The following is a 14,566-nucleotide window of genomic DNA, read 5'->3' on the forward strand; positions in this document are numbered from 1 at the left end:
CTGTTACCCTGTGGATGATACCTGGAGGTGAGAGGGGTAATGCAGCTCCTCCGGGGCCACCCAGCACAGCAGCCACCAGCCTTGTTGCAGCCCTTCCAGTGACTGCTCACTAAATCATACTCCTCCCACGCAGAGTGCAAACTTTCAGGGTTCCTCAAAGCTTTGCTTTGGAAATTGCTTGCTTTGTTCTGCTTGTGAAAAAGTGCTCTCAAACCCTCTCATGTGATAAACTCTCTATAGCAAATTAAAAACCAAGTGTGTCATAACAGCACGGCAGGATTTCTGCATGTTTCTAATGAAGACGCATGTAGGGAGTCCTCGGACACTGGCCAATCTCATGCAGCAAATTCAGCTCTGACACCTCATGATCGCCTCCTTTTTGCTCCGTCTGTCTCACCTATAAGCCACCCTTCAGATCCCTTCCATCCCCGCCCCGGCAGCAGAGCTGAACAGCCTTGCTCCTGCCATTTCTCGTTTCTTCCAAGGGAAGCCACCGAGCACCCACTCTGCCAGCGCTGGAGCCGAGCAGCCCTCTTCCCTCGCAGCCCCCTCTCAGGTCCAAAGCAGAAAGGGGCGGGAGGAGGTGGGATGCTCTGGAGAAGCTGGCAGTCAGCCATTGCCTCCTTCCTGAAGTTGCAGAGAAGACCAGCTCTGGCCCCGTCTCGCTCCTGCCACAAAGTTCAGTCTTCCTCTCAAAATGACACCTGGAGCAAGTGTTGCCCACGATCCATGACCCTCTCTCTTCCTGACCCTCCACTTCTCCACTTGCAGTTTTGCCCTTCCTATTGCCTTTCTCTTAGCTCCACACACCAGATCGTGTTTCCAAGCCCACTACTGCCCCCGATGCTTGGCTCGGGGGGTGGTAGCTTCCCACTGCCCTAGAAAGCTGCCCTCGGGAATCTGGAGGGCACCAGCTCACCTGGGGACAACTGAGGGGCTTCTGGAAAATGGGGGTGTCTGGATTTCAGTAGGTTGGAAACTCAGCTAAATGAAGGCTGTGCATTTAGTGCGACAGTCTAGGAAGAGCCTCTTGGCTCTCTTGGTACCGAGGTCAAAGTGTGCTGTTTAAGAAGCCGTCTTCTGCATAGAAGTCTGCCCCTGGGCGCTCGCTGGAGCTGCAGAGCAAAGCCGCTGGCTATTTTCCTAACAAAGCAAGAGAGAGGGGGCACAAGCTAGAGGCCCATCCTTTCCCCTTTATGGCGAAGTATCCTAGGAGACAGAGGTAGGTGGTAAAGGTGACCCAAAATGTGGGGAACACCATGTAAAAACAAAAATACAAAACAGTCTTTCTAAACGTACATTTGAAAATATTTATTTCTTATGATAACATGCAAGGGTCAAGTTAGTACCTGCATCTATTTACATCCTACCTAGATGTATGACATTAATATTTTACATTGCATAGCTTATTGTACCCATAATGAAAACAAAATTGAATTGATCAGCATTGACAAAAGCTATATAGCAGTTCAATCCCATAAACCTGAAACTCCCTCTGAACATGAAAGGCAGCTCTGACTTAATGGTGTTGATGATAATTGCCCACTAAATGGCAACTATGACATAGCACAAATGAAGTCTGAAAGATGACCAGAGACCCAGCGCAATTGTCTGAGAAATTCAGGCTTTGCCCAAATTTACAAAAATAATCTATTGCTGCTGAGAAAATGTCAGTTAAATTACTGCACCATGGAAACCTCTCGAGTGTATCAATTACAGCTGCATTCAAATAGAAAACGCTGTGGACAAAATAGAAAGGGGAGACTGTCGTTGACACTGATTGCTGGTGTCTCTTCGAACATCATCAAAACCTCCAACTTGGAGCAAATGCCACAGCCATGAGGAGGCCGTAACTGACATGTGTAACCCACATGAAGAGTATAAAAACACAGAGAACAATTTTGTTTCTGTCGAAACAAATCCCAGATGGTAGCGTCCCACACTGTGCCATCTAACTTTTATAGAGAGCCAGCTGAGTGCTAGTACACTTCCAGCAGCGGTTGCGAACAGAACACCTGGCCAGCTGTTTGGTGAAGGTTTACAAGCGATCCAACTGCAATGCTGTGAGGCAAACCACTGCCAGTACAACTGAGCCCCTACCCTCTGCCGTCACTCTGACTTAAAATGGCATCAAGTGGCAGTGTTGACCTCTCTGTTAATCTGTCCTCGTGCTTGAAAGGAAATAACATTTTTCTGTTGTATTATGGGAACCAGTAAAAGCAGTGGGATGCAACTCCCAGAGGATGCTTATGAAATTGGTTTCCAACCAACTATAAATGCACTACAGTTGCAGGCAGATGAAATTGGTTAAATGGCAATCATGCTGGATGCTCCAACTGGGGCAACTTATTCAGTAAACAGAACAAACACTTTTCATATAGATAATGGATTTGTACCACAGCCAAAGACTTGCAGAGTCCATCAGGGAGGTTAAAAATCCCAGTGATATTTAGCTATTGTGTTTCCAGTTTAGCTTTCCACTACAGCTACAAATTTATGCAAACGTATAGTTGATTCATAGCTCTGATTATTTCAAATAGTCAATGCATTATACAGAAGAGACATTTCCTAACAATTTCTTGTTTCAGATTCTTTAGCCATTAAATTCCATAATGCAGCAGATTGCACTTAAGCGGGGAGGAGTGTTAATAACATCTCCATTAATATCTGACTATTACTTTTCATAAGGACATTGAGCACTGTGAAGAGGAGGCTGGCATAATTAGGTTAACGTTACAGATATGGAGATTGAGAAGAGGAGCAGCAGTAATAGTAGCTGCTTTATGTTCATGCAGCAGGCTGGCAGCAGCGATGTGGGCAGAGCCAAAGTCTTGTAACTCCTAAACCGAGGTACCAGCTCCTACATCAAACACAGCCTGCCATGAAAGAACAGACTACATGACATAAATTCAAAGGAGATGAAGACTAAAAGCATTTGAGCCTATATTTACCAAAAAAGTAATTTTTCTCTTCCTGTAATTCATGCAGCCTTGTGGTACCAACAGCAAGCTCTTGGATGTCAGGCAGGATTACAAGACTCCCAGTGGTTCATTCACGTGCTGTGCAGCTGACTCAATGGGTTGCCAGCAATAGCTTCTCTTTTTCAGCAGTAGGTTTCTTAAAATTAGAAGCATTACAAGCAAACAGAAAGCTTAAAAAACTCCTTAAAGACAGCGCAAGATAAACAAGACACAAAAGAAATCCAAGCCCCAAGACCAAGCCAAAAAGAAAACCAGAAAAGCAGACTTTCACTTGAAGATTCCCATTTGGCCTACAGGACACCAGCCAGAAAGGCAAAAGGAGAAGGGCAGCAGGCAAGATAAAACAGTGGCCGGTGTTACGTTAACACTGGTAAAGCCAGATTGGCCTGGGAACGTCCTGCCCACTGATGTTCTGCTTAATTCTGAAAATAAACACATGAGAGAAGGGGAATGGAGGTTGACAGCTGCAGGCAACCATGAGAAACTGAACACACCCTCCAGAAATGCTGCTATCTTGAGCAGCAATGTGAAGAAGAGCCGTATTATGAATCCTTCTACCTGAGGGCTGGCTTTTCCTAGGAACTTTCTCTGAATGGGACTCCCCAAAGGAACAAACATTCAATATCTCAACAGTATGACCACTCTGCCATCTTTGCAGCAGGACATTTTTATCTGTTCAATTAAAAAACCCTGAATTTTCAACAGTCTACTTGGTAGAGTGGGGGCATTGCTACTACTGTAGTAACAAAGCATTCACAGGGGACCTGAGGTCTGGAGCATACAGCCAGAGCAGATCACACTGTCGCCTCCGACTTACCCAGCGCTAGCAAAACTAAATCTTCTCCTAACCCAGACATCTAGAAGAAATGAACCCTGAGGAAGGAAAGGAAGAGGAAAGATTCTCAGCCTACAAAAGATGGAGGCTAAACATAACAGTCTTCAAGATGTGGAAGAAAACTGCAGAGAGGAAACTCTTCTCAGCAGACAGGATGTGAACTAATGGCCTCAGCTGTGGCAAGGCAGATACGGGACAGATGTTAGGAAGCATTTTATAATAGTAGGGCTAGAGAGTCTAAGAATGAGTTAGGCAAACATCTGTCAGGAATGACAAAAGCATAGCTCTGCCACCCTAGGTCAGAGGTGGGCTGCGGGACTCCTTCAGGTACCTTCCAGCTGATGCTTTAGTAGCAGTGCAAGGCAGGGGGTGCCCTCTGAGAGTCCCACACCAGTGGGTTTACCTGGCTCAGACCTGGGCAGGGACATGAGTTAGGCTCCCAAAGCAGAACCACTGAGACCCTGCAGTTGTCCTGGGGATCGGCCAGTCCTCGCTCCCAGGTACTCAGCCCAGGCAGAGCACTGTGCACAGCCAGCAGTGCCTGTCTCACTCCAGACTCGTTCATTCAGCTGGAGCTTCACTTCACTCTTCATAGACCTGTTCCAATTAAACTAAGCTGTGCTTTTCTCTCCTCTCTCTGTGCTTTCCAGCTATTGCTGGTGAGGGGTGTGAGGGCTGACAAAGGCTGTTGCACCTCCTGGTCCTTTCCTGGTAAAGTGGGTTTTCTACAGATAAAATGAAATTGCACCACATTTGTCAAAATGGATAAACATTTCAGTCATGGCTTCAGGACAACTGTCTGTGTAGTCTCTCAATTCCCAAAACTATACCAAAAGCAACTAACAGCAAACTGCTACTTGACAATAAAAAATATCAAAAGTGGTCTTTTCCTTAAAGCAACAACCAGTTCGGGAATAACTGCAAATAGCTGTCATTAGATATACAGTGCCATGAATACGACAAAAAGAATAATCCAAGGGAAAACAAGCAGTAGTGAAAGCCCTTGATCAAGTCTACTATGGGGACTTTGAAGAATGAGTTTGGGTCTGAAAGCCTTTTACTGATGGCCCCTACAGGAGCTGCAGTTTCAAGTGTCTGCATTGCTACTTATTCACTGTGTCAAGCACAGCAGAATCAATTGCAACTTTAAAGGGGTAGACAGCAAATTGACTGAAAATTACAAGGGGATTTGGAAAATTGCTTTTTATTATCAATAATGAAATGGGTATGATGGACTACTCATTCCTGAAAAAAACCAGCCACCATTCCCTGACTGGCTGGAATAGCTGGGGGACACATTCAAATGCAACCTGCAAGAGCTGCTGCTTTTTTAGAAAATGTAAGGAAGTCATTCTTTCCATATTTCATTGACAGAAGAGTGTGACTCAACAAACGTTTAGAACAAACTTGTAAAATTTGATCACAAGTGAAGAACATATCCTTTCTGCCAAAGAAATCAGCAGACTTTTCAGTGCTGTCTTCCTCTGACTTCAGATTTGAATGTCCTTTGTGCTCTCTAGGGAATCATCATATGAATACCTGAATAACGAAACACTTGCAGCTGCTTCTAATGGGGCCCATGGAACTGCTCAAGGATTAGAAGCTAAGGGCAGGGGCACGTTAATTTAGCAAAAAGTTGGAAAAAATTAAGACAGCTCTGTGCTACACCTAGTGAAAAACGCAAACACAGGTACACTCGGTGTCTTCATAGCAACATCTGAAACTTTGGCTTAAACCTATGACTACACTAGCAAGCAGTGTGGTGCAGCCAGCAACCTATGGAAAGTAACAGTGGGTGCTGGGACCTGAGGTCCCCCCGCACTGTACGCATTCTGAGGGGTTGATGTCACCCTTTGGTCCCACGGCCTGAATGCCAACGAGAAGCTGGAGGGCACTGGGTGTGCTCCTGGTTTAGTGTCATCAGGAGGGAACCCAGCTTGTGTGCTCTGAAGCTGCTGTGCCCGGCAAACCAAGGCACAGCAAATGGGGATGACTGAAAGAATTGCTTCAGAAGCCTGGTCCAAGCCAAAGGACCAATGCTATTGGATGCTAGGACTCCCATCACAGTTTCTGCTACGCCACTGAACTTCTCATGGAGAAAGCTGGGGTTTGCTTGTGAGTCCTGTCCTGTGCTTTCCTTTGGGAGAATAAAACGAAACTATCTCAGGCAGCAACATACTACTGAAGCTGCATTCCAAATGAACATACAACAATGCAGTGAGCTATATTTTGATATTACTGTAATAGCAGAGTTGTACTGGAACAAATGTGTGGGCAGGAAAGGACTGGACGATACCGCTGCATTTACGTACAGCGTGTGTGACAAGTGCAGAAGTGCGTACTCCTATGGGAATCAGTCTGGCTGAATAACAGGGAGAAAGATAGGAAGATTTATTATAATTTTTATCAGTATTTAGGCAAAGACTTAATAATTCTGTCCTCCTTAGGAAAATAGGAAGAACTTGCTATCTAGCAACCCGAGCAACACGTTTAACAAGGTGACCCCATACAGAACTCAACAGTCAAAATTTTCCCGAAGAGAAAGCTGAATTTTCTTTGGCACTTAGGAAAAGCTCCATGAGGAACAACAGGTTTTTGTGTAAAAACAAACTAGCCAAAATGCTCCCTTGCTACAAAGCAGAGAGCATTTTTAATATCTAGAGTTCATTTCTTAAATGTCTTAACGGTGGAAATTTTTGCCTAACAGGATCTTCATGATGCACTTGGCATTGTGAAGAGGCTATAATTTAATCAGGACTTCATACAATGAGAAATCCCACATGGCTTGAATAGAAACAGATAATAAAATCTTTAAGTGATGCATGCTCAGTTTATATTCATAGGCAAAAGTTTTCCCTTCTCATCCAAACCTGAATCCAAACACTGTACAGAATCACTAAAGAATATTAAGTATCTAACCCAGAAGCTACAATCTCGATGAACACAAGTCAATGCTCTTCAGCAAACGTTATGAAAATAAACTTCCAGCAATGCTCTTTGTCATTTTTGACCCGTCCAGTCTGCTGTATATTCAGGCTGGGATGCTGTATAATATTTGCTGACACACAATGAGCTAGTTTCCTAACCACAGTTCATTTTCCTTAGAATATATGAACACATTAGCCTCCACAGTCCGTTAGAAACAACCTAAGTAAGCTCTCTCAAATGTACTGTACCCTTTCCTCCTTCAGAAAGCAAGCCCTAGGTAAGCTGACTTTTCAGTGGAGGAAGAAAGAGGTGGTCTGATGCAAGAAGCCTTGCAAAAACATAGTAAAGCCACAGCCCAATGGTGACCTCTAAGCACTGGGAGTTGAAGATCTTCCAGGTTTCATTTTCAAAACTCCCACGGGACGAAAGAAAGTTCTGCTTCCTTGGATGACAGCTACTAATTCCAGCTTGCTCCTAAATTGTGATGGGCAAGGTTGGCACATTCTGCAGCTGAGCACAAAGCTGGAGATCTTCTCCTTGACTCCTGGCCCACAAAGCTTGCATGTGAATGGGCAAGGTCCAGATGGTGACCCAAGAGCATTGCTGTGTGGCTGAGCACGTACCAACTAGGCTGATCTTTACATTTTAGAGCCGCTTGTGAAATATACAGAGGAATCAAATGTCATTGTGTTTGTGCACACAGAAGTTGCTATTTCCTTCCCAGATTTTCCTCTCCCCATTGAAAATTTAGTGTATGGCTATTTGTGGAGAGGGGTGAGTCTATGTCTCAGCTGGATCTCTAAGGGCACTTCTAGGTCGAGCAACGTTTTTTTTGAGCTCAGAGCCCTGACATTTGGACAGTTACAATTCTCAGAGTAAATAAGCCATATGAAGGCAGCAGTTCCCGAGGATGCAGAGCATGTAGCCTTTCCTCTGAACAGCAGGGCAAGGGGACTTCTGCTGCGGGGTCTGGACTTGGAGGAAACTGGATGTGTGGTCAGGACTTTCCCGGTACTGTTTAATATCTTCATCAATGATATAGACAGTGGGATTGAGTGCACCCTCAGCAAGTTTGCAGACGACACCAAGCTGAGTGGTGTGGTTGACATGCCAGAGGGATGGGATGCCATCCAGAGGGACCTGGACAAGCTGGAGAAGTGGGCCCCTGTGAACCTCATGAGGTTTAACAAGGCCAAGCGCAAGGTCCTGCACCTGGGTCGGGGCAACCCCCAGTATCAATACAGGCTGGGGGATGAAGGGATTGAGAGCAGCCCTGCCGAGAAGGACTTGGGGGTACTGGTGGATGAAGAGCTGGACATGAGCCAGCAATGTGTGCTCGCAGCCCAGAAGGCCAATCGTATCCTGGGCTGCATCCAAAGAAGCGTGGCCAGCAGGTCGAGGGAGGTGATCCTGCCCCTCTACTCTGCTCTGGTGAGACCCCACCTGGAGTACTGCGTCCAGCTCTGGAGCCCTCAGCATAAGAAAGACACGGACCTGTTGGAGCGGGTCCAGAAGAGGGCCACAAGAATGACCAGGGGGATGGAACACCTCTCCTGTGAAGAAAGGCTGAGAGAGTTGGGGTTGTTCAGCCTGGAGAAGAGAAGGCTCTGGGGAGACCTTATTGCAGCCTCTCAGTACTTAAAGGGGGCTTATAAAAAAGATGGCGGCAAACGTTTTAGCAGGGCCTGTTGCGACAGGACAAGGGGGAATGGCTTTAAACTAAAGGGGGGTAGTTTTAGACTCGATATAAGGAAGAAATTTTTTATGATGAGGGTGGTGAAGCACTGGAAGAGGTTGCCCAGAGAGGTGGTGGATGCCCCATCCCTGGAAACCTTCAAGGTCAGGTTGGCCGGGGCTCTGAGCAACCTGATCTAGTTGAAGATGTCCCTGCCCAGGGCAGGGGGGTTGGACTAGATGACCTTTCGAGGTCCCTTCCAACCCAAACTATTCTATGATTCTATGAATTGTTTAGAAGAGGGTAATAAGAGGCCCAGGAGGATATTAAAAAGATTGAAGAACACTTTAAGAAAATGTAACAAACCAAAACCTAAGGGGTGTACCTGGGTAAATAACAGGGCCTCTCACCCAACACAGGGGCCAAAAGGAATACGACAAGACACCTTGAAAACCTGGGCACCAAAGAGCTAATTTTATCTGAGGTGAAGGCTCTTTCTAAGTCCTGCCTTATAAGGTTAAATTGTCCTTAGATTTTTGTTTTGTTGGATTTCTGTTCCCTTCAGACTAGAAGGAAACCACTGGAGTTCAATGTCTTAGATCTAAGTACCACAGCTATTGAAGGGAAACTGAGTCGCATACAGGGGAAGACTGAAGAAGCCGCTTCAGTTGGTGTTCAAACTGGGAAGCAGCTACTACAATTTCATCAATGGTTTAGATGGAAATCACAGTCCAGCTGGTGACATCTAAGTTAGTTGTTCAGTTTATAATTAAATATAACGAATACCATCAATCTAACATCCCTGAGAACACCACAAGCTCTCTCTGAGTCAGTAAAGCTGCTCTCATCGCTTATTGCATCTATAACCATCACACGCACTCAGCGCAACTGTAAAGCCATAAGCCTACTGGCTTAGACTGAGGGGATCATAAACTGCAAAGCACTTCAGAGCTTTTGACAAAACAGATTATCATTTCTAAACCCCATAAGCAGAAACAGGTAGACTGTCTCAGTTCTCAGGGTCAAATAGCTTCCAGTGCCGAGATTTACACAGCTCGTTACCAACAAGATGGGCAGATGCAAACTACTTCCTCGTGACCCATCACATAACCTTCACTAGATCATCACTGTAATATTTACAAAGTTCATAAGCATTATATCAGTGAATTATGGCTTCATGCCACTTTCTCTAAGATTGAATGTCTCCTGGAGGGATGGGTCTTTGATTTTCAAGCTCCAGATGTAGCCCTTACATTCCAGCACAGCAGCCTCTTGGGGATTTATGGGCACTTCACGAGTGTTTAATGAGGCTTACACTGTAAGCGATCTAAACAGCTCTTGTTCACGGAATCCTGAAGCACATCCAGTAAAGCCGATGGAGCCTGAGACACCTTGAGAGAAATACTGAGTGAATAAAAATAATCAGCCTGCCCTTTCCCTCTGTCCCAGCTTTGCTGGTGAATACAAGGCACACGTATACACAGAATAAACAGTCCCTGTTGTCTTTCGGTTTCCTCAGTCTCACAGTGCATTCAGGTCGGGCAGTCAAAAGTCACTGATATGTATCTGTAAGTTTTTAAACATATAGATTAACTTTATTATCTTTCAATTTTTTATCTAAAAATCTGATTTTCAAGAAAAAAAAGTAGAGTGTAATGAAGACATGAAAGCAACATTTTAAGATGGTATTTAATAGTATTATCTAATGACATTCTGAAAGGCAAAAGTCTCACTCTTGGAAAGTATTTAAGTGCTTAAATGTCTTTGAGCACCTGGACGCCCCCAAAAGGGTTTATATTTGCAAAGGTAGCTATTAGGGTATTGTATTTTAATAAATAGTGTTTCAAAGTCAGATGAGTTAGAGTTATACATACACGCAGCCTTGAATCTGATGTATTTGCCATCTGGTACCTAACAGACATAATATTCTCAAACATTTTGAACAAGGTATTCCTAAAATTAACAAATAGAATTAAACTCTTATCTAGTTTCTTCAGGAAGTTCTCTGCTTTAAAAATCAGATATCCACAAGCTCCTGCAAAAGGAAATGAGGCATGAAGGAAAGAAACTTGTGTGTGATGCTCTCATTTACAACTGAGAGGAGCAGTAGCTTTCTCACTTTCAAGGATCCATGCTGTTACAGGTGCTTATTCAGATATACTCTACATTTAATATAAACCTTCATGAGATAAAGATGAATTTCATTTTCACAAACGTTTGTATGTACAGCATGTGCCTCTGCAAATTTTTACAATCTAAACCAGAATATTTTGGAGTCTCATTCTTCCTTCACAGCAGGAATGGTTCTGCTGTTTAGCAGATCTTTTTCAAGCTTAAATCTACAAATGTAATTTATCTACAAAGCCTCTTTTATATCAAACGACTTTTTTGAGCTGTAAATGCTTGAAGAGTGCTGCTGCTGATTGCTGTACCCTTCTTATATTACCCTTTGCTGTTAGTGAAGTTGGGATCATGCTAACGAGGAACAACTACCCTGGAAAGAGGCAGGAGGCTGCAGACTCACTGGAGAAAGCACCGTTTTGTACTTCTGCTTCTTCCTAAACGTTACCAGCCAGCCACAGCCAGAGTCAGGCTCCTGGGATAGGAAACCCTTTGGCAGGACCCACTATGGTTGTTCTTTGGAGCAAGGTACAAAGCTAGTTTTAACCCGTCACTCCTGAAGGCATTTAACTTCCTCACATTTTTATTTATCTGGGTTTTAGTTCCTCAGACTAATCCAGAAGAGAAAAACAGTTTTGCTACCCTCCTCTTTTCTTTCTAATTTCTCCATTTTATGTGTTTGCAAATTTGTTTCTCTAAAGAAAATAATTGCTATGATATTTAGGACTGTGTAGCCATGTCAATGGCACCGGCACCAAGAGCTTTGACTTTCCTGCTCCATGCTGTACTGTGCAGTACAGATTAGGAGGCAAAATCATTCAGAAATTTGTCTCGTAGCATTCCTTTTGTCAGTAAATACTGAACACAGTGCTAACAAGTACTTATGGCTTTGTTCCCATTACTTGACATGGTAATAAATACTTCACATTGGAGTGACTTCCAGCCTTTCTGAGTATAGGTAGGCAGCAACAATTCAGCACTCTTACTTAAAAGATGAAATTAAGCTGTCAGAAATATTATCTCTGTGCCAAAAGTTACATAGAAGCTCACTGACAGCAATCCTCGTTGTTGCTTTTCTCACTTGCCCTGTGCCAATGGGGTTTTGCCTTCATTTTTGTACTTCAAATTAAATAGCTGTCAAGTTTAACTTACTTGTAGAAACTAGTGTGGACAAATTAGTTCCTACCGATGTGCTAGTTATCTTGAGATTAATGGGAAATCCAGAGCTACCAGTCAGAGAGGTAAGTAGTCTGAAAGGGAGAGAAATACAATCCAGTAAAATAACAAAGCAGCCTCAACTTTTGGATCTTGTGACCCATGCTTGAGAAAACAATAAATAGGCTGCTGCAACGGCCAAGGGAGGAGAGAAGCAGTGGTTCTGTGGTATTAACGAACCGAGGAACTGTAAACAGAGATGCCTGTTCTTGACGGACCAGAAATTTGAGGCAACACTAATCTAAATTTAGAGGCAATCTCTAAATTTTGAGATTTCCTAAAATACTACCATAATACAGATTTTTTTCTCCCAGTGGAATCTAACATTACAGATTTAGCTATCAACTATTAAGTAACAATCGTGTTTGGGGATGCAGAAGAAACCCTCCCCCTTCCCAAGCTCTTTCTGCTCAACACACCTCAGAGTTATGCAGAAAAAGAGGGAATACCCAATTTTCACTTTGGGTGAAAAGTTCTGGGTTGTCAAAAGAAACAGAAATAAGTCTCTGGTACGTGTTGACATCAGAGGGGTCACACAGTCCTTCCTCAGACGCCGTGCCCAGCAGGAGACAGCCTTCCCAAGTGGGGAGGGCTCTGAGAGTTGAGTTCAGCCCAGTTTGGGCACTTCGCGGTCCTTCTCTTGGTTGAGAAGTCAGAGAATCACTCTATTGTACGTATTGTGTACACAGGCCTGACCTTTTACTTTTTTATGTATTACGCCCAGTACTATTTAAGTGGTTATTTACACCATGCTGTCCTGCCAGAACAAACTTTCCCATCTACATTCCAAACAAAAAGATCAGCACGCCAGCATCGCTTCAAACTAATGTTTCTTTGAAAAGGCTTTCTCAGGGGAAAGGGCTGTGTAAATACCTGGTTTGCCACTTCCCCATTTTGACTAGTACTCAGAAGAGGTGCTGTGTCTGCCTGCCACCACCTGCTGGAACTCCACCTTGCAATTACCGGTAGCTTCATTCTTCTTTTGGTTCCCCAAATTGAGGCATGCTAAAGCAATTTGGATTTTTAAGTCATCAGAACTATCTCAAAATGATCTCTCTTCACATTAGGATAAAAATCTAGGCACTATATTGCATTGTGCAAACCCACATTGTCCAAGAAAGATTGAAAGAGCTGCTCTGGGCAAAATGAACGCTGTCCACCTTCTCTGCAAAAAGTGCCAGGCTTTTGAGGGGAAAAAACAGAGTACAGTGCTAGGTCAGGGAAACAAGAAGATGACTGGATCTTCCTAACTCTGCGGAGGAACAAACAGTAAGGACTTCAGCTGAGACCGAACTTACTCTATTTGCTTTTCAGTCCTGTGCTTTACTAGAAATTTCTTTTTGGTCTGAGTGAGGCTGTAGCAGTCAATGGCCCCAGAAGAGGATGACCAGTTTTAAACGTCAGTCATTTGGCCCCAGCCTATTACAGACCATGTGCTGACTGGTCCTGAGCTAGGGAACAGCATGATCTCAACAACCTCAGAATGACTCATTGCACTTGAAAATATGCTCCCATGAATTTTCAGACATATGGTGAGAAGCACCAACTGGAAGGCCTTTCGGCCCAGTAGGAGTCATGTTTTACTTCAGCAATATCCTTATTTAAAAACACTTATTTCAGTTTATTTCAGCAACAGACACATACTGCCACTGCGATACAAATTAATATATGCCCAATAGAAGTCCTATAAATAACACCAAAAAAGTGAAGAAAGCATGCAGCTAGAAAACTCCGAAGCCCTGTTTTCCTGCTCCCACACTGTACACAGGTAACATTTTTTGTGTATGCTTTTTTAGAACATTCACTACAGCGAGGCGGAATTTTGGAGGGTGGCAGAAGCATATTTGTGTAGTCTTACATACCGTAAGACAGCAGCAATGCAAAAAATGACAAGTAAATGATGAAGTAGCACAGAAATAGAGACTGCAGCCACTGTCCCAATCCTTACCTTTCAGGGTTGCCTTCTTAAGTACCTTCATGGCATAAAGCTGACCTGCATCAGATCCTTTGATCTTCCTCACTAGAAACACCTGCAAAAAGCAGATGTCTTGTGTATAGATGAGTACTGAACTTCCAGTTACAAGCCTTGCTGCATTTGACAGAGGAACAGATTCAGGAATTCTAATGAAAACTACTAGCTGAAAGTACTTTGTATCTATTTCACCTGCAATTGGTTGAGCTAGCTCTGGAAAGCTTCATTTTTAAGCCTTTACTCACAAAGAAAATATGTTCAACATTATTGATTAACTTACACATTCAATTAAAGATGGGTGAATAGTCATAATCAGTGTGCGCACATTTCTTCATACTCTGACCAGCTTTACATGAAAAAAAGTTATGTCTCATTTGTGCTTAGGAATGTGCAGTGTCTTAAAATTATTGCCATCAATTAAATGCAGGAGAAAAAGAATTTGGTTTAATTGATGCTGTAAGTCATGAATGGTGACTAGCCTAAGATGTAACTGAAGCAAAAAGTTCATACAGCTGAAAATCTGGTTGTACATACTTAAAAAGTAGGACTATTTTGATTAACAAATAGGTTGTTATAATAAAGACAGTTTTCTCTGTTATAGTTATTTGTGTTACATCTTCTGACAATGTAAATTTGTCATTGAAATAAAATAAAATTGTGGCTAAAATTCTGATCTTTTTTGTTTTACTCCATGCAACTAGTTCTTATGTGCCCCTGAGTGCACCTGAGCACTGGAGGGGTAGTGAACAAAGGAATCGGTAATTTAGCTTGGTCTTTATAAGACACTCAGTGTTTTAATATTTGAAAATAAAATAAAGAAATCTTTTAGCCGATTCCTA

At 43.3% G+C, this 14,566-nt stretch overlaps 2 protein-coding genes across 2 annotated transcripts in view; both read right to left on the minus strand.

Moving 5' to 3' along the window:
* Window positions 1–14,566, minus strand: part of MPC1 (mitochondrial pyruvate carrier 1) — a 546,410-nt gene that overhangs the window by 123,280 nt on the left and 408,564 nt on the right. The window lies entirely within an intron of this gene.
* Window positions 1–14,566, minus strand: part of RPS6KA2 (ribosomal protein S6 kinase A2) — a 176,066-nt gene that overhangs the window by 85,849 nt on the left and 75,651 nt on the right. The window contains exon 3 of the mRNA XM_076333972.1: window positions 13,704–13,785. Coding sequence (XP_076190087.1) covers window positions 13,704–13,785 — 82 coding nt within the window. The remainder of the gene's footprint in view (window positions 1–13,703; window positions 13,786–14,566) is intronic.

The sequence above is a fragment of the Aptenodytes patagonicus genome, chromosome 3 (genome assembly GCF_965638725.1).
Source record: "Aptenodytes patagonicus chromosome 3, bAptPat1.pri.cur, whole genome shotgun sequence".
NCBI lineage: Eukaryota > Metazoa > Chordata > Aves > Sphenisciformes > Spheniscidae > Aptenodytes > Aptenodytes patagonicus.